The sequence below is a fragment of the Hibiscus syriacus genome, unplaced genomic scaffold (genome assembly GCF_006381635.1).
Source record: "Hibiscus syriacus cultivar Baekdansim isolate YM2019G1 unplaced genomic scaffold, ASM638163v2 tig00110597_pilon, whole genome shotgun sequence".
NCBI lineage: Eukaryota > Viridiplantae > Streptophyta > Magnoliopsida > Malvales > Malvaceae > Hibiscus > Hibiscus syriacus.
The window spans coordinates 3,559,685-3,580,619 of NW_024062795.1; the positions used below are offsets into that span (position 1 = coordinate 3,559,685).

At 35.5% G+C, this 20,935-nt stretch overlaps 2 protein-coding genes and 1 pseudogene across 6 annotated transcripts; 1 reads left to right on the plus strand and 2 right to left on the minus strand.

Annotated features, from left to right (window-relative positions):
- Positions 1–2,883: 2,883 nt before the first annotated feature.
- Positions 2,884–8,128, minus strand: LOC120134094 (coatomer subunit alpha-1). Its single transcript, XM_039150569.1, has 4 exons — positions 8,033–8,128; positions 7,683–7,931; positions 6,516–7,010; positions 2,884–6,105 (listed from the first exon to the last, which is right to left on the minus strand). Exons 2-4 carry the CDS (start codon positions 7,888–7,890, stop codon positions 3,149–3,151), a joined length of 3,660 nt encoding a protein of 1,219 aa, XP_039006500.1. The 5' UTR covers positions 7,891–7,931; positions 8,033–8,128; the 3' UTR covers positions 2,884–3,148.
- Positions 8,129–8,282: 154 nt separating this feature from the next.
- Positions 8,283–10,580, plus strand: LOC120133927 (annotated as a pseudogene).
- Positions 10,581–10,846: 266 nt separating this feature from the next.
- Positions 10,847–20,486, minus strand: LOC120134095 (kinesin-like protein KIN-7D, mitochondrial). Of its 5 annotated transcripts, XM_039150574.1 has the most exons (26): positions 19,900–20,486; positions 19,661–19,758; positions 19,265–19,354; positions 19,035–19,087; positions 18,075–18,140; positions 17,911–17,964; positions 17,604–17,663; positions 17,269–17,347; positions 17,086–17,153; positions 16,857–16,913; positions 16,654–16,758; positions 16,215–16,319; positions 15,902–16,009; positions 15,617–15,748; positions 15,337–15,519; positions 14,708–14,923; positions 13,921–14,058; positions 13,444–13,563; positions 13,267–13,317; positions 13,097–13,144; positions 12,788–12,934; positions 12,522–12,580; positions 11,837–12,473; positions 11,473–11,596; positions 11,276–11,389; positions 10,848–11,174 (listed from the first exon to the last, which is right to left on the minus strand). In XM_039150574.1, the coding sequence occupies exons 1-25, from the start codon at positions 20,235–20,237 to the stop codon at positions 11,304–11,306; spliced, it is 3,222 nt and encodes a 1,073-aa protein (XP_039006505.1). In that variant the 5' UTR covers positions 20,238–20,486; the 3' UTR covers positions 10,848–11,174; positions 11,276–11,303. The 5 variants fall into 5 exon arrangements, with proteins under 5 accessions (XP_039006503.1, XP_039006502.1, XP_039006505.1 ...); XM_039150572.1 differs by having other exon boundaries at positions 10,847–11,171; positions 11,837–12,580; positions 19,900–20,237; XM_039150571.1 differs by having other exon boundaries at positions 10,847–11,177; positions 11,274–11,389; positions 11,837–12,580; positions 19,900–20,237.
- Between the last annotated feature and the right edge of the window lie 449 nt (positions 20,487–20,935).

Genomic DNA, 20,935 nt, shown 5'->3' on the forward strand with positions numbered 1-20,935 from the left:
AATTTGATGGCCCTCCCCAGGATAATTATATATAGAGAGAGAGAGTTCCAATTTCACTGTAAAAGTATATAATTTTATATTAATTTAAAATTATTGAATGAATGTAAATAGATGTTTGAGATTAAAAGTTAAAATTAAAAGACTTTTATGGATAATATGAATATAAGCTTCTAATCTCAACTATCTAGTTATATTTATGCAATATTTCTAAATTAATATAAAATTAAAGATTTTTACAGTTTAAATGAATCCTACCTCTATATATAAGTGGAGTGTTTGGAACATGGTTATTAAAATTGGACCGGACCGGTCGGTTCAACCGGTTAAACCGTGAATCGGTGGCCTGTTCGGTCCGGTTACCTCACAAAATCGATCTGGCAATAAACCGGCCGAAAACCGGTAAAACTAGTTTGAACCGCCGGTTCATTTTTTTTCTTTTTTTTAAAAAAAAATTAAACCAAAAAACGTCGTTTGTTCAACATGTCAAGTCAAATTCGAGTATTGTTGAGCTCGACTCAAACTCGAAAACTTTAAAAGTAAGCTCAACTCGACTCAAAAACTCACGAGCTAAAAATTATCAAGTTCAACTCGAACTCGAAATATAATATTAAAACTTGAACTCGAAAAGACTCGAACTCAAAAAAAAAATTAGAAGTTCGATTGAAGCCTAAAATTTGAGCTCAATTGAAGCGAAAGAATAGTTCGCTCTGTGCTCACCAAAAGGCTCCATGATTTTGAATGTCAAATTACCTCTATTATTTATAAAAGTAAGTTGAGATGCTCTTCTATGTTTCTTAGCCATGTGAGATTGTTTTGTTATCATATTTTTACTCTTTAAACTTTTGTGATGCTCTTCTATTATTCTTAGCCATGTGAGATTTTTTTTTATAAAAAAATAAACCAAATGACATCATTTGTTATGATTTTTTTTAGCCTCAATCTTATTTTTTATTATAGTTATATAATTATATTTAATATTTAATATGTTTTACCTTAAATATTTTATTGTAGTTGATTTGAATCATTTTGTTTCACTTGATTTTATGGTTTTTAATTTATATATGTTATTAATTGTTATATTTTTATACCTTTTAATATTGTAAACTTAAAAAAAGTGTTACATATATATTAATATTGCTTTGAATATTATGTAAAATTAAAAAAAATTATATAAAATCCGATTCAAACGTGATTGAACCAAGTTAAACTAGTAAATCAATACCTTCACCGATTTTCGGTCCGATTTTAAAAACATTAGTTTGGAAGGGCGTCGATTGGATTGTGGAACCTTATCTCAAGGACATGAGAGCCTGTAGACAATATTAAGACTTCAAGGTTGGTTGCGTTTTTCGGCCATAAGATTGGTTGGTTGCCTTGAGTGGATTGCGTCAATTAATGGGTGTACGGAGTTTGTGTTTGACTATGATATAAAACAGAACAAGGAACATGAACTAAAAATGAATGAACCCATCGACGAAATATGACAAAACAGAGGACTTTTACCGGGTTGGTTCCTATCCTATTTAACTAATGCCTTGATTCCTAAAATAGGAAGAAGGAAAAAGGGATAACGAAACATTTAAGTCTTTTAGGTTCAATTGCATAGACTGCGGATATCGCGCAAAAGGATTCTTACCAAGAGGCAAGTAGGCCTATTCGTGGATCAATTGCCTCACCCATCCTAGTAAGCCCAACTAGTACAGGCCGAACCTTGAACAACATGTTTTCAGTTTTCAGCAAGTTTGATCTGGTCTGAATTCAAATTAAATACAAATAATCATTTAATAATTAAAGATTATTATTTCATGCATGAATAGTAGGAAAAAGATATTCCACAAACATGCCTAAATGTCATTTAACATATCTAAATAATCCTAGGCTCTAAATAATATTTTCAAGTGCATGAAATATTTTTTTTAAAATTAATTATAAAATATATCTTCAAACTAGGGGTGTTCATGGTCGACTAACCATACCGTTAAGTCTAAACGATCGGTTAACCGTTACAACGGTTATTAAATTTTGTTAACCATAACCTAACTATTAAGAAATAGTTATCTGCTAACGGTTAACCATTATTAACGATTCAATTATAGATTAAGCAACCTATTGCAATATTTTTCAAACATAACATAATTTAAATTTTTTTAAATTTCTTAAAACTTACGACGATAGAAACATATATATTTGTAATAGTCTTATTTATTTGTAAATGTATTTTATTTTATAGAAATATATATTATGAGGTATATTCATTTTTTTCACAGTTTAAAATCTTACGTGTATATTTTTATTTTATAATTTAAAATTATATATTTGTTCCATACATGTTTGATTTAATGTGCTCTTATATAATATAAAAATGATAACTTTAAAATATGAGGAATAATTTTGATTTTATTTGTAATTCTATTCTCTGAAAAATATTATTGATTAATTACAATTTATTAACGATTAACCGATGGTTAACCATTTACCAAAATTCATTAAACATAACCGTAACCGTTAACTGATATTTTCAGCGATTCGATTAAGCGAAACCATTAAACCTTAACAATTCTATTAATTAACCTATAAAATGTAACGGTTACATCGGTTAATGATTACGATTAACGGTAACAAATTAATTTGAACATCCCTACTTTAAACGTTTTATAATATAAACAATAAAAATAAGCTAGACTAAATTCAGGCTTGGGCATGAAAAGTTGGAACCAAACTACAACCCACCAGCCCAATGGACAGGTCTAGTGGCAACCAATCTAAGTCCATAGCGTAATGAAAATCATATCGTGCATAAATCAACCCAACCTATGACATGAATATAAATCATTCAGCAAGGCCCCCATCACTATTCTATTATTTTCCGTCATGAAACAACAAAAAACCAAGAATAGCCTCAAAGTGACAAATTCCATATTCATTCTTACATATGAAAAATATCATACTGAACTCTATTCAGAGGAATATATATCAAACAAAAGGGCACAGGATTGGAAATAGCACAAACAAAATAACTTGGTTCCCCAACTTTTTCTTCAGTAATCTGACCTTTAACATGAATATATCTATTGGTCTATTTTAAAAATAAAATGATGAGCAAGAGAAAGTTCAAAAGAAATACCAGTTTTCTGCAGCTTCATCATCATCATCGTATCTGCGAAGGAGAACATAGCAATCCTGAAGCATCTGCCCCAATCACTGCAAGATCACACACCGTGCACAATTGCCCTTCCTGGCTAGGCACAAAGCGAGCAGTGCAATACGGGCAAGATACATCCTTCTGTCCTCTGTAAATTGGCACATAAGTTGCCCCACATGTCACAAATGGGTTTCTGAAATCGTAGTTCAGCTGGGCAGCATCCGTCATATTCCTCTCAGCTGCTTGAAGCACTTGCCTAGCAGCCTTTGCTTGATTCTCATTTGTGGGGCTTGTTTCTAGTAGTCGCCTGGCAAAGTTACCGGCTGTAGCCCAGTTCTTTGCCTTGGAGCAGACAACCATTGCATTTTGCAGAGCAAGTCTTAGGTGAGGCATTTGAAGGTTACAGTGGGTGAAGTATGCAGCAAGCTCCTGTTGTCGCACTGGATTGTCTTTCATTTCTCTTCGTTTAAGCTCCATTTGCAGACCGAGAACATACTCCTTAGAAATAATAATTAACTCCTTTACTTCGTCAACTTCCCTCCTTGACTCCACAACAATCAGTGGAATTGTGTGAAGAATGCTGAGGAAGAGCCGAAGAGCCTCGGTAAATTTCCCAGCTGTAGTGGCCTTGTAACCAGCCTTCAGCTTCTCATCCAACTGAGAAAAATTGAAAACAAGGGCAGGTGGACACCTCACATTAGGACTAGCAGACTCATTCCATCCCCTCTCAATCGCCAAGGACACCACTGGTGCAGATGAAAATGCACGAAGATAGCTATGGCTACCTGTGTGAAGATCAAGAAACATGGATTTCAAAGGAGCAAAGTTTTTTATGCCAAGTTGCCTGCTCAGCAACCGCATTGCTGTATCAAAATTACCAGCTGCTGCATGTTCAGCGGCAAGAGATGATTTCTGAATCCAAATCTGACTTACAGGCATACCAGGAGTTGGTGCCACAAAAATAGAAGATCGAGCACCACCAGAAACCTTTGGGGTGTCTATCTCAGGAGGAAGTTCCAAATCTTCAAGGTCCCATCCACCCTCTTCCTCTTCATTTTCTTCAGTCACTTCCCCATACACCAAAATTTCAGTAACATCCCCATTCTGTAAGCCATCAACATCAACCACATCAAGATCTTCACCCCAATCGCCTCTTGCATCCTCTTCCTCTTCATCCACAGCACCCCTGCCAATACTATCTAATCCACCATCAAATATGCCTTTCATGACTCTCAGAAGAGGCCAGTCACCACCACACATAACCGGGACCGGAGGCATCAACAAGGAAGGTTCTTTCCCCTCTGGCAAAGGAGGGACATCATCGCCCAACTCAGATGCTAACCTTTCTGCAACATCCTGTAGCCCATGAATTGATGCTGTAATATAAGCAAGAGGCAAGTGACCAGCATTCTCCAAGATCTTAACACGTTCCCGGATATCACCAAGATACAGAGCATTGTGAAATTGACCCATAACGTCATTCTTAACTTCGGCAATTTTCAGCATCTTGGACAACTTTTCCAGGTTACCATTTATGAGATAAAGAAAAGACAACCTCTCAAAGTTCTTTGTCCTCTGGTAGGCATATTCAACTATACCAGCATTGCCTTGGCGAAGGGCCTCCACACCCAACCTATACCAATGATCTTTGTCATCAATCTCCTTAGCGGATGCAACAGCAATTTGAATGTTCCCACTCTCTATAGCCAACTTAAAGCGTGTTTTCTCATCTTTGACAAAATGAAGTGCCACTTCAGGGAACCCCTTCTGTTGCAGATAAGCAATCATGGCCTCACCGCAAAGCTGGGAGTTTCTTATCATAGTCATAACGTGATCATATCTCTTCTGAAGCAGAGAAAGCTTGAAAATGTATTCTGTAGAATCAATGACTATAATCTTATTCTTCCCATCACGATCTAGGCAAAATATTGTATTTCCAGAAACCTTGGTTATGTAAATTGGAACGTCAAGCGTTCGAATTATTCCACAATCCCCATTGGGAAGGCAGTACTTTATATGGTTTAGGGTGGTGTAAATAAAAACACCATTGTCATCCCAGGCTCCACTCTTAACACGTATTGTCTCATGGAGAGTGCACTGGTGCACAAGCTTCTTGTTAGTAATGACAATGGTATGCTTGCTGAGCAAAGCAACACTCTCCATGTCATTAGACCAAACAACATACCTCACAAAAGGGGTTTGAAGATCACCAAGAACAAGCCTCTGCTGGAGATCAAATATAACTACTCTATCCTCTGACCTACACAACAAATTACCAGTTCCAGCATAAAATATCACATCCGTAGGCACTGGGAGGCCACTCTTTTTAACCACTTCATTTTTAAGATTCTTGATTAATACTTGGTTGTTTCCTTTGTCAAGGACAGCAAACCGGTTTCGAGCCACAAATATAGCAGAACTACCCAGACCTTTCTTTGCCTCCTGCAAACTGTCACCCCGACCAATGTTGTCTTTTGGTATCACATACAACTCATAAGATCCTCCATCCACATCCGAGCATATAAGAACAGCATTTTCTGTAGGACTGTAAGAAAGTGTTCTTGGACTTTGATTCAGAGTTGTGGAACCAGGCCGACGAATTGTAAGTGCCTGTGATTCTCTCTGAGTTGAAAAGTCATAATACTTAAGAAACCGATCATTGGAATAAAACAGTGAATCACCACTCACTGCAAAAGCGGGACGCTCTCTCTCTAGCTTAAATACAATCATGCCACTGTCGTGTCCAGCTGCTAAAACATTCATATCAGGATGAATAGCAAGTATCCAGAATCTGTCATGCTCTCGACGGAAAGTTTGAAGTCCAGTTCGCTTTGTTCCATCCCACACACGAATGCTTTTATCCTCGGAATTAGATATAATAATGTCTTGTTTGGAATGGAACATAACACATGAAACATTGTTCATGTGTCCTCTCAAGGTATCTACTTCCCAAGCCTTTGTATCTGCAAAAAAAAAAAAAAAAACAATATACTCAACTCCACAACAATCAAGGGGATTAAATTCCCTGCTACAAAAATATATATATTATAAGAGTTGAGGTAGCCTGGCTAAAATATCAAATGCATTGTAACATACATCAAACTTAAGAAAATAAACAATATAACCAACTCCACAATAATCAAGGGGTTTAAATTCCCTGCTAGGGAAAACATATATCAGAAGAGTTGGGGTAGCTTGGCTAAAATATCAAAGGCCATGTACCATACATCAAATGTAAGAAAATAAAATAATTAGACAAGTTTTTATAAAGAATTTAACAGGTCAACTAGTGTACTTAACGAAAAGCTCCAATCAATATGTCTAACAAATGAAATATAAATTGGAGAAGAATGCATGGCTTTCAATTAATTACCATTCATACGCCACAATTTGACTTGGCGATCATCTGCTCCAGAGAGTATCAAAGGTAGGGTGGGATGAAATGCAGCCCAATTTACTCCTCGGTCATGACCTTCCAATACGTACTTAACTATTGCATCAACACCACCAAAAAGATCCGAGTTCATCTGACTCAGCCGTAAAATGTCATCAACTGGGGAGGCAGTCTTCTTTTTCAAGGAACCAATATCCCAAACTCGAACAGTCTGATCAAGAGAGGCCGACACAACAAGGTCTTCTTTAGGATGGAATGACGCACACATAACATAATGATTATGACCAGTCAAGACTGAGATGCAAGTTCGTGACTGCCAGTTCCAAATGCGAATAGTCTGATCATCACTGGCACTCACAATCCATGGATGCTCATGATGAAATTGCACAGTACGAATATAATCAAGATGTCCAAGAAGTGTGAAAAGACATCTATGCAACTTGTAGTTCCAGACTTTAATCTTGTAGTCATCCCCTTTTTATAAAAAAAAATGAAAAAAAAACATCAATTCTTGTATAATTTCTATTGCACAAGAACCACATGCTTTGAAAAAGAAAATCATAATACAAATGAAAAAAATTTGAGCCAATAATAGTGTTGGCTGACCAGTGCCAGGTTATTTTTCCCCAAGTTGACCAATTCCAGAAAGATTAAATTAATAAACTCAACAACATCACCTTGGAGCAATAAAAATATATGCGGTGTCAAATAAAACATTTCATTTATCACCTTAATTTTTTTTAAAAACAACAGAAACAGATCTGTGCTTTCGAAGTACCACATAGAATACATAAAACCACTGAATAATGTATACCATATATGCATTCACCCAAACACAGACGTATCCTACATAATTCTATCTATAATTCAGCTAACATTCATTTGCTTAAACCATCAGATGTAAAAGGTATAAACCAAGTCCAACCACATGACTAAGCCTAGATCTGGCATGTCTAGGCATCAGATTCCTTAAATTTCATGTGGATTTAAGATTAAAAGAGCTCCAAAACTTAAGCTAATCCAATCCTAAGTAACCACTACAATTTAAAAGTTCACATCTAAATCCACACATCACTAATGTAACCATATCAAAATGATTTATTAAGCAGAGATCAAAATCGAGGTTAAAGGAAATGAAATCTGAACCTCCAGAGACAAACAAAGGCTGAGACATGTGGAAATGGACGCCGCGAACAGGGCCATCATGTTCGTCGAACCGATCAATCAGAGTGCCCATTCGATAGTCCCATAACTGGATAACACCACTGTGGAGACTAGCTAAGATCCACGGCCTCTTAGAGTGGAAACTCAGCCCTTTCACTCTATTACTCTTCGTCTCGAACTTCGTCAACATCTTTCTTTTTTATTCTTTTTTCCTCTCTGACTGTCAATTCTCTGCGAAATCGAACCAAATCGAAGGTCAGAAAAAAGATTAACAGCGTGAACAGAACAAGAAGAGGATTTAGGAATTAAACAAAGATTTGAAAAGAAATTACCTTCAGATCTGATGCAACGTCCAATGTTAAGAACAAAAAGAAAAAAAAAACGGAAGCGTCTTTGAATTTTTTGGAGTTTATACGAGAAAGAGAAGTTCTTCGATTCTCTCTTGCTCGTTCTTTTTTATGATCTGAGCGACTTGTTTTTTTTATTGTTTACTTTGTACTTCGTAAAGTCGTCTTTCCTTTCCATTTTACAGGTTTCCAACGACGTCGTCTCAGCGGAGGTAAAAACATAATGCAGTTTTTAATGGCGGTAGGCTGAATCACACACACTAGGCCGTGCAGCGTTTGGTAACGATGGAGAATGATTTTTGGGCCAATTAATGGATAATTGGTTCCTTTATTATTCAAACTACATCAGAATTCAATATAAACTTTGAAAAAGAAAACTCAATCCAGATATGAGTATTTTAGGGATGATATTTTGATTCAATTTTAATGATTTTCGATCTAATTTAGCTTGATAGAATTAGTTTTTTTAATTTAAAAATAAGTTTAGATTAAATCAGATCAAATTTAAATAGAGAGGTATGCTTTTCAGACCGGACTGAATTGATAAAAATTTGATCAGACTCATTTCGATCCCTAAATATTATATACCAGAGATTCAAATAACGATCAAATAATAGAATAATGGTTGTTATATAACGACAACATGAATATCTAAAACTATTATTATAAAATATAATGATATTAAAAAGAACCACATCAATAACGATAGATCACAACTGCAATTTAAATTCCTATTATCAACGTGGAATTAATTCATATTACTACTACACTATATTCCAGCCTGAACATGATTGATTATTGATCTTATCGACTCGATCTATACAATTACCTCCTTTAGTGGCAGAAGCACCACTGACTTTCTTCTAAGCTCCCTCTATTTGCGCTTTCTTCTAATCTTCTTCAATTTAATCTCCTGCAGTGAGCAACTCTTAATGAAGTCGATCCTTTGTTTCCTTGGAGACTGAAGTGTAAGTAGCTCCCACATCAGTAGGCAAGGAAGAAGCTATGTCAGGTTCGGTATTCAATTTCGAATCAGATTGAGACCTCATAAGTCATAACATTAATTTCAACACATACAATATATAAATTGAAAGTCCAAATTTTAAAATTAAGATCTCAAATCAAATGTAAATATTAAAATTTCGAAGTCCGTTGAGATAAACGACTCAATTGTCAAGTCTCATTTGAAAAATTATTCACGCACCAAGACTAAGGGTCCTTTTACAAGAACACGACGGTTGGCGGTGGCTCTTTCCTCAAGGCTTAATAAGCTCTATCTTGAATTAAAGGCCCTAACAAAATTAAGTACTTGTAATAATATTACAGTGATAAATTATAATTATTTAATAAATTTTAAAAGTTATTTTGTTAATTTTAAAAGACGAATAATTAAAACAAATATTTAAGTACACTTCATACCTCTGTATACTAAAAGAAGTGTGGAGTGGGAGATGAGTTCGACTCTGTGTAATGAAGGGTGGTGTTTTGTTTGATAAAAGAAATTGGTTTATTATATCCTTACCAGCAAGGTATTTTAACTCGCCTAAATTCTATCTATTCCCTACAGGAGTCCAAGCTAAGTAGAGAAATGATGGTCTTCAATGCCAACTACAACTCTTTGTGAATTAAGCATCCACCCACGCCTTCTAATCTTCTGTTCTTCCTCCTGTAAGCTTGTAAATTGCTTCATAAACTAATTATATACGTATTCAGCGTAAAATAAAAAAGATATAATGTCAAAATCATTCTCTAAATAGTTATTTTGGTTCCTATTTTTTTTAGAACCTAACATTTTCATTTTAAGATAAAAATATTTTATTTTGGAGCTTTAATCGTTTGTTAATTAATATTTTCATCTACGGCCTTTTAACCCTAAAATAAACTTTGGGAGACTAAAATACACCCAAAAAAAAAAAAGGAGTCGTCAAGATTACTTAATCAAAAGTAAGAGATATTTTTAACATTATATTAAATCTTGCAGGAGAGACGAGCGTTTCTTTTTTGTTCAAGAAGACGGCAATATTCTGTAGAGAATGTGACCTTTCAATTCATAGAGCCAATGAAAATACCCAGAAACATAACAGGTTCCTTCTCACGGGTGTTGAGCTCTCTTCTTCACTTCCTTTGAGTCCATCTTCATCATCCTCTAATGCTGCAACCATTGACTCCGATACTAAAAGCTCTTCATCCGTTTTTCAGTCCCTAATAACGAAAACTTGGGTTCGACTTCCATTGGCTTCTACTTCAACGACTTACATGGTTGAAGATAATGCTTCGATTTCAACAAGCAGTGTTTAGGGGTACATGATGGAGACGTTACCAGGCTGGCATGTGGATGATTTTCCTGAGCCTTCATCTGCTGGTGTAGATGGTTTCTTTAAGGTTTACATATTGAATCGATTATAAAGAAGACAGTTTTTAGCTTTTGATTGACCCTTTTTTTAAAGAATGTTTATATGATTTCACGCAGACTTTGGACCAATTATTACCTGTAAAGGGAGACAAAACAATATGGCTCCATTTCATCATCTGAGAATAACTTCGGTACTTGAGGTTTCTAATCTTCAGCTGTCTCTTTATATTCCTCGAAATTATTCTGTAGACCGAATCAACAGGTTTATATAATTCTGTAGAACTGTTGTAAATTTTATATTTTTCTTATATTAATGGTATAAATATAATTATTAATTATTAAATAACGAATAAATTCAATTTCAAATTACTAAACCTCTAGATACCATTATTTTTTTCATTTTGCTTTGAAAGTTATAGTCCTAAAAAAATAAAAATAAAAAATAACGAAAAAGGAAAATTACTTCATAAGAAGCGCTCGTTGTTTCTGTACATTTATCAATTGAAAATCGAAAGTTCAAAAAGACCGATCACAACCTTTAGCTAAAACAGAAACATATCATCTTGTTTTTTAAATTTTTGGATATGGTGATTTTACCTTTTCTTATACTTTTCTTAAATCTTTTTAACCTTTAAACACTTATTTTTACAGCCATTCAATAGAGAAAAACTGATGATATTCAACTACCTTTTTTAAACAGCTACACACAGACAATCTAATGAAAGAATTGCAACCGCTTCACATTGAAAATATCAAACAGGTGATCACGAACTCCTGCAAATGGTTCAAAAGCTGAGTGTCAACATTTCATGATCAGAAAATAGAAAAAGATCCAGTGTGAGATACTGAAAAAAGAAATAGGAGAAATTTACGACCTTCATAAGGAGGGTTGAAATAGTTGTATCAAGAAGGGAATGCAAAAAGTCTGTCTGATATCTTTGTGCGACAAATAGGACACTCGGAACAAGCGAGCGAACAAGATTTACATACTGCAATATCAAAGCATATGCATTTTCAACAAAGCAGTTGATCAACGTGCGGGATATCATTTATGGCATAGAAAGTGACTTACAACAAAAATGCCGACAAGGGAGAAGAATTGCTGCGGTTGGTGACTCAAAACATACTTTACACATATGGGAATTGGCATCTCCCAGGGATTTGAACTCTTTTTCCTTCATCTCTTGCATTCGGGCCTGTAAGTATTGAAGACATTAAGTTGAAGTGGTCTACGTAAAACCATTAACATCCAGAAATGATGTAATATTGTTCAATAATGAATCAACCACAAGCTCCTAAGCCTATCAAGATTAGTAAATATTGTTTGATAATGCACGTTATAGTTTCAGAATTCTGAATCGCACGGTATGACTGAGTGTAGTTCAAAAAGACAAACACACATGCTTTATATCAGATTATCTTAAACAGTAACAAACCTTCAGCCGAACAACCAGGGGTTCTTCCTTGGGTATTTCATTGGCTGGTTTTGATGACACTTCTGAAACTTGTCGCTCTTTGAGGACATTGTTACTGTCAGTGTTGTTTGCTTTTGGATCTTCGGCATTAGTCATGCCATTGGTATGTTGCTTATCTGTATTACTCTCAGGATTAGCCGCTACCTCTTTCTTCAACTTAGCAACAAGAACCCACATGTTTGCTAAATCATTCTCCAGAGTTTCCTCCCTCTTCTTTGCTTGTTCAACCCTTTTTCTGTATTCTTCTTCTATGAATTCCTTCTCAGTTAGTGCAGCTTCAAGAGCTTCCTCCCGTTGTTTCCTAGCCTGCAGTTCCATCTTTAGATCATTGAGATCAAGATTCCATGACTCAAAACCATCACCAGCTGCTCCAGAAAGGCCGTTTGAGATGCCAGAGAGTCTCCCCTTTCTTCCAGCTCTCGTGCTGTCACTATACTTGCGGTTGAAACCATTGACAGTCTGGTTAGCGGAGCCTCTAATGTTTGCCAACTCTCGAGCAGCCAATAATTCCTTCTCCAGTTTTGCATTCTGTACCGAGAGCTTGGTCACCTCACCAGCCAAATTTTTTAACTCAACAGCAGCAGCAGACGCCAATTCTTTGGCATATGAAGCTTCTTCAATTAGTTTTTGGTTTTGAACCCGCAACCCACTGTTCTCCTCTGAAAGCTGCACCAGTTCTACTTTTAGTTTTTCATTCTCGGTCTCCTGCATATATAAGCACAACTCAGTCTAGGATCAGTTCAAAGGTGCAAGGAAGACAAAGGACCATGCTAAAGACAATTAAATCTTTTCTTTTAACAGGAAGAAGCATGTTGGTAATATTTCATAAAATCATATAAGAATAGGAAATATTACTACATGAAAATAAAGCAGCTGAAGCCCAATTGGACAGTCCCAGCAATATTTATTTACCTGATATTGAACCTTTTTTCTTAACTCGTCAGAATATTCTTCGGGTATTCCCAGTTCAGAGGACAATGGTAATTTGTCGCCGGAGAGAGATGCCGACCGCTGCTCCAGAAGCTTCACCTTCTTCTGCAATTTCTCATTCTCAGAACACTGCCAACAACCAAAACCATAAATCAAAACAGTTGCATAATTATATAAATGGAGAAACCACCAAGAGGTATAATATAATGATCGACCAAGTGCTACCCTAAAATTTATATTAGAGTCATTTTGTGAATGTAGGAAAAAAGACATCAAGCCCAAAACTTTCACCTTGTCCTGCAATTGTTCTTGGAGGATACGATTATCTGCTGATTTTATCTGTATCATGGAGAAGAATCAACATGATTACACAATGAAAATAAAGAATCACTCTCAAGCCTTAGTCAATGGGGGAACAGTGCCCTTCAAATTCCATAAATCAGAAAAATCAAATCACTCACCTCCAGCTCAAAACTCTTTTCGTTACACTGGGTCATCAATCTCATAACTGTCTGTTGCAACAAGAAGCATTTAGAATTAATTAAGCCAAGGCCAATGGCATTAAGGCCCAAACAAAGGAACATAGTTTGAATATATTACTGAAAACAATAATATAATAAACAGGATGAGAAAACTACCTGCTGCATATCCACGAATGATGCATTAGCAATTGAAGCTTCACCACTCTCAATTATACGCTGCTCTAACACCCTCATTTGCCTCCTCTTTTCCTGAATCTCTCTTTCCAAATTTTGAATCTAATGTAGAAAAACACTAAAGATTTTGAGAAAAACATCCAAATTTAGCATTGAAGATACTGGAAATACTAGAACCGAAAAGTTTCTTCTAAAAAACACTCACTTCGTATTATTAGCAATTTACCATTAAATTAATCTTAGAGATCCAGATAATATTAAAAGTTATCAGCAGACTCTAGAGTAAGTACAATTTTTCCCTTTTTTGCCATAGAAAAAATAAGATGCACCTAGAATACCAACAACAACAACCCCCCGGCACACACACGCACACACAACATTTCATCCAGCTACAGGAACGTCCCTTGGTACTCCCTCTGAATTAACATGTGAAAAAAATGTAAGACAGGAAAAGAGTACCTGATTTTTTGAGCTCTCAGGATCATTTACAGACTGGTCCACGAGGCGTTTCAGGGTACTGGTGCTAAATGCAATCTCTCCAGCAAGCATCTTAACTTGCTCAACAAGAAGGTCCATCTGATCTGATGTCATCCCACCCTAAAACCACAGAAGAGTTTCCTTTCATCATGAGATAATTACCAATTGGGGAAAGTAGAAAGATTGAACCAATGAAGAAGGCAGTTCGGGTTTGCAATTGAAAGAAATCAAAAATGGAGAATGGTATATTATTATATCATAATTTGCAAGAATCTTCACGCAAAATTGTTTGTGTAGATGGCCAGGGATGCCAAATTTCAGCTACAGCTAGATAAATTAGAAAAAGGAATAGAATAGGATACTTTCTGCCCCTTACTGAAATGATGCTGCTATACCAAAGAATAAATGTCTAAAAGGGTAACCCTGAAGAAGATTGAAAAGGAATCTGCCTAATGATTTTCACAAGTTATATTGCCTAACGTTAGCAAGATCTGTTTACAGCCCATTCATATATATTACATTCCCCCCAAAAATTTATCTAATAGATCTAAAGGCAGATCTTTTAGGAGGGTTGCCCTAAACAAAAACAAAAGAGACTTAAAACCATTATAAAAACATTTTTTCCTGAAAAGGAAAAAGACAGAAAACTGAAATTTCAGCATTAATTAAGAGGATCCAAGTACACCCAAATGTCAAGTTAGAACAAGACAACTTCAATAAGGAAAACACAAGGATCTTTGGTGTAGAAATAAATTAAACTGAAGCTTACCGCCGGCAGTTTAGTGCCACTAATAAGATCACCCGTTTGAGTTGTGTCAGTGACAGTACTGCTGGTTGGTGAGAGTTCATGATTCCTCCTGCTGGAGGATCTTTGGTGTTTAAACTCATTAGTTGAATCAGAAGCAAGTGCCTCAAGCGAAGATAGTGTATCTTTCTTATTCTCACTATCTATGAGTAAGGCACCATCACCCTGTACATCCACTTTCTGATCAAGGAAAAGTGCCAAAAATTAACATCATAATCATGTTTATAGAAGGAACTAAGACCTCAAAAAGTTCTCATGACCAGATAATCCAGTCAGTCAGTAAAGAAAAGCAGACAGGGACAGCTGTAAAATCACTAGAAGAGATATAGATTTAGAGAAACAGATGCATGGTTGAAGTATCAACGCTCAAAATTTCCAGCTAATAGAACATACTTCGTTCCATCTTTATCATCATCTTAGGCCATTGTCCTTTTCTGTGAAATAGATATAGATATGCATCCCCGTTTAAGGATATAGATACAGATATACATATACACACGTGTATGCATGCTCTTTTGTGCACTCTTTCTTCATCCACCATCAGTATAAAAGAATCAAATTTTTGTTTGACCTAATTTATAATAAAAACTTACATTATCCTCACAAACAGAATTACTACGTTGATGGGTTGGTAAATCGCTCAAACATCCAGGAATGGAATTTTTGGAAGAAACAAGTATAAGCTTGGTAAGCCTTTGGATTCTGCTCATCAAAGCAGCTTTGGCTTCCTCTTCTTCCTCTAATCTTGACTGCATTTTCACCTGACCTTCCTCCAGCTATTCCATGCAACACAGCATGAACAATACAGTAAATAGTTGGTGCCATTACATATTTACATGGAACAATATGACAATGTTAAGGAAAATGGCAAACCTGTTGCTTTAAGATCATAAGTTCTTCATGATTAACACCAACAAGCATTCCCTGCCTTAGCTGATCAAGTTCTTGTTTAAGGACTGAAATTTCTTTCTGATACTTCTTAATCAATGATTTTTCATCAATAATCTGGAAATGATTTAATTTGTAAGTCGCATAAGATTGGATCTTACATATACATGTGTGTAAAGATATGTATGTATATATATGTAGCATAAGATTGGATCTTGTATGTATGTACGTATGAATAGCAAAAAGATATAAAGCATAGGCTATATAAACCTTATTCCGAGAAGCGTAGATTTCCACACGCTTTGCCCTGCTTGCAAACTTCAAGGTATTATGAGTTTCCTCCATATTACTAGATGCAGGCGTAACTGTGCAAATAAGCTGTAATTAAAAGAAAACAATTGCACAATAGATTAATATATTTTGACGCATATTGGTAAGGATATATAATTGCATACAAAAATTACATAATGAGATTAGAGAAATAATTGGAAGATGGAAAGAAATGACTTTTTGGTTGGAAGGAGGTGAAATCTAATAAACCTAAATAACTAGCACAAATGTACAAATAAGATGATCAACTCACCGAAACATGTCCGTGTCCACTTAATGAAGATTGCAGAAGGCGGGTAAGCTTGGAGTCTCGATATGGAACATGGGATGCTTTTCCTTCACTTAACTTTCCAATTACCTTCACATTGAAACCAGAGGATCTATTTATAAAACTAAAAACAGTAGTCAAAGATACCAAGCACTGAAAACAAGACTGCAATGACCTATACGACCAGAAACTGTCATCCACTACAGAATGTTGTTGTCATTAGCAACTAACTGAGACTTGGAGAAAATAAATTTGAACTCTTCATTTTCCCTCCAACTAAACAGAAATTAAAATCCTACAGAGTAGTTTAAGGGACATACACAAGGCTTTCTGTATTTTTCCCTCAGAATACACAGCAGGTGGCGGCATGGAGAAGTAATAAACATTCATCAATACTTATACAAAAGCTTATACAAGGACCTACTGTTCCAAGAGTCAGAAGACTTTTGTTTATGTAAGATCCTTCCTTTCTCCTTAACCCAGTTGTCTCAGTTTTTGAACTCTCAGACCCAGCTAAATCAATCAAATTCTGAACAAAGGAACAAAGAAATTAACAAGTCAAGCCATTTATCAGAAATCAGAAAGGAACATTCTTTCTTGAAAAATGGAAAATGACTTAAATCATACAAGTTGAGAGAAGACCACTCCATCATATTCATCTCCGTGAGCGCTACTCTCAATCATCTGCAAATTTGTCATCAGTTAAAAAAAAGGGGCATATACAACATAGGTATCCATTGTGGTGAAACAATAAAAACCAGACATCCAAACTCCCTAAGACAAACTAAATAATGAATAAACCAGTTTTGAGTTTTTTGACAGGAAAATGATGAGTTACTAAATCAGAAATGTTTACCAGTGTGAATATGGTGTGACTTCGGCTACTGAACAGATTGAAGTTATTTGAACCAACATGACGGTGCTCTGCCCACAAACACTCACATTGGAACTTAGTACAAAACCCTCACAAATAGAGGATTCATTTCATATAGCAGGCGGAAAAAGGAAAGAAAACAACAAAAGGAACCAAAGAAAGCACCTTCCCCTGCAGCAATAAAAGAAAGGGCATGTCCTGGAGACAAAACCACTTCTTCTTTTATGCCCTCCACATAAGTTCCCTGGAAAAGTGATGCCAACATAAGCAAAAGTAAGAAACTGATTTACAGTGATTGCAAGCATTTAAATCAGCAACTTCATTAAATCATTTCAGATAATCTCAACCCGAAGCCACTCAGAAAGAAAATGCATTTATGAGAAGATCCATTAGACGGATATTACAAGTGAAGTATAGTGTGTATCAGTGTTTCTCGTGACTTTTTGAGAGAATGAGACTGAAGTCATAAACCAAACACAAGGCAAAACTTTGAAAAAGACCTGAGCATCTTCTCTAACGCGCAAATTTTGACCAGTTGGATCAAGTAAGTCGTTTATCACCTGATATAAGGAGCACAACAATACAAAATCTTATTAAAAGAGTTCTAACGTGAATGGAAAGGAACAGAATCCTGATACTGAACCAAATAGGTTATAGAATTAATAGTTGGACAATACCAATATACCATTCTCACTAAAGTAACATCATAAAATAAATAGAAGTAACAGATGTGAAACCTGAAGGAACAAATTCTAACTTCAGGGGCCATTTGATAAATATAATCATAAGCTTAAAACTGCAACTCACCTCATTGTAGATTTCAAGATATGATACACGAAGTAAGAATTCTCGCCCTGGAGTCTGGATCATAAGCATAGTTGGTCAACACTTGACAAAAAGGAATGGGAAAAAAATGGCATTGATCTCACAGTTCTGTAGTTAGGCCTAATAAATAATGTCAGAACACTTACATCTTGTATAATACTGAACACTTCCTTTATTGCCAATGGTATAATGCCAGGAGCAGTTTGATCCCCCTGTGCAAATTATCAAAGAAACAAGTCAAAAGTAAGATGACTGAAATAATTTATAGTTATGTGATTGGATAACAAACATAAGACTCATAATGAAAAACATGGTTCAGTTCATTAGTACTTATATTTAGGTAAAGATGTTATTATCAATGAACAACTTTCCTGAAACATTACCATGCTACATATGTTATTACAAACTTTTAGGACAGATAAATTTAGAAAACTGGAGTTGAGGTCTAGGTTCTCAAGTTGTTAAGCACAGTGATGAAAGAACCGCATTGAGTAGATGCTTTCAAGAAATTCAAATGCAATGCTTATGTCAAGAAATAAACAGTGCAAATTCACAATGTGTAACATCTATACAATTTGCAACTGATTATTTGTTATTGTTAAGTGGTGTTATCACATAGCTGTTAAGTATTGAGGTTCCAGGGGTCTTATACTAAAGCTGGGCCCACCACCTATAACCAATTGTTTATAGATAGGATGCTTAACATGATATAAGAGTCCAAGATTTGTTATGTTGTTCTTCATTCCCCATTTGAGGTTGATAACCCATGGTGAGGTTGTCCACGTCAAGGAAGTGTTGACTGGTGCTATCCCATATTTAGTGCCCAGTGGCTTTAGGTTGTATACTTTAAAAGGTACTTTTTGTGGAGGAAATTGCATATTACAGTTATCTATTTTGGTGTTACCTTCAGCAGCTGCCCGATCAAGAAAATTCAATAAAATGGAATATAAACTTGTAACTTTGCTACTGATATAAAACTATATGTACTATAATCAACAAAGATATCAGCAACAAAAATGACACAGCGAGACTATAATAATTCTTATATGACACTCCAATTAAAAGTAGGAAAATAATATATAAAAGAAATTTGATCCGAAGCTTACATGCATGGTGTGTGTCTTCCCACTACTTGTAACACCATAAGCAAAAACAGTTCCTAAAATTTCAACAAGCCAAAATTAGCTTCAATTAGAAACATAATACAGTTTCAACATTGACACAAATCAACAAAATCGAGCAACATGGAAATAAATGACCTCCAATCAATTAATCTTTAGGCTTTTTTGTTATAGCACTAAGGTAAAGAACTTGATATTTAATTCAATTTTCATACCATTAACACCTTCCATTGCAGCCTTCACTACAGGTTTTGCAGCTATTTCATAAACCTCTTGAGAAGTTGTATGAGGTCCAAATACTCTGTCTGTAAAAAAGAAGGGAAAAAAAGGTCAGTAACTTGCATATGCAATTCACATCAGTACAATGCTTAAACCTCGTATTTGTGCTAAATCAGTTTAAACAAAATTATCAAATCTTTATTAATTAAACATTGTTTTAGCTACTATAACACCACCAAATCGCCCAACAAAATAATGGAAACCAAATTATTAAATCGCAATACTTCTCAAAGAGATAGAAAATCACTTTAGAAGTTGACACTAAAAAGTGGGGGGAAGTACTATCAGCAATAAGTTTCAATCGTAAAGGTGAAAAGCAATTAGAAAATCACCAAATGCGTAAGCTGTAGCGGGATTATACTCATGTCTAACAATCTTATCCCCGTCCGCATACCACGCGATGTCGTCCCCTCTCTGAAATTCCCTTTGACTATAGCCAGTCAAAACAAAAACGAGTAAATATTTTTTTTAAATACTTTAGCTGAACATATAAAACAATGAAAGGCAATACAATAGAAAAAAAATCATTTACATAGATCTAGTTACAAGCTACACTCAGATCTACACTTACTTCAATGGCCGAAACCGAATCGTAACTGAAATACTATCCGCCGATATCCGCCCTTCCACTTGCTCGCCAACTATCTCCTCCGATGCGTAATCCACTGGTGTGCGAGCATTGTAACCGCTTGAACCCTGGCACATCGAATCATACCTGGACAGACTCGGCGTCATGGATCGAGAACCGTATCCACCTCCCGAATTGAAAAACGAAGACGCCGAGGACGAGCACGTACGAGGCATTAGTTTGTTACTCATAAAAGAAGTTGAAGAAGTGGATGAGAACGGACTCGAAGGTTTCCGATACGAAAACGGCGAACTACTCCTTGCTCGAGAAGAAGACGCCATCTTAGAGAGAGAGTGTGTGTGTGTTATTACGCGTGGACTCACTGAGTCAGTAACTCGGTATAGAGAATGCGTAAGAATATGAAAAATTGAGAAGAACGATAGAATGTGTCAGTAAGCTCACATGGCTTGACACACAAAAGCGAAGAGCATTTCTTTGTTGTTTTTTTCTAGAATAAAAACTTTATTTAACGCTTTATTGCTTGCAAAGAAAGTAGAAGCAGGAAGGCGGAGAAGAATTGCAGAGAAACGAAAATTTTAAAAAGGAAATAGAAAAAGAGTTGAAGAGACATGAACGATTTCAATCCGAAGGACCCACTGGTGGGAGAAAGAGGAAGATGGATTTGTTTGTTTTTACTTTTTATGTAAATTTCTAGTTTTTTGAATTTTAGAAATTTGAAATTATTGTTATTTTTAACGTGGAGGTTGACGGTAGATGGGAGTTTAATGGAACCTTGCGGTTTTAGTTGAGAGATTTTGAATAAAAAGTAAATGGCTAAAAATGAGCGGGAATAACCGTGAGGCGGGGATTAGGACAAATAGGGGAAGATGGCTAATGAGGAGTGAGACAGAGCTAATTATTACGTGTTTTTGTTAACTTCTAAGAAAAAAAATTACAAATAGTCGTTCAATTATAAAGTATTAATTTATTGAATCTTTTCATTATTAAAAATTATCTTTTAATTATAATGTAAAATTTT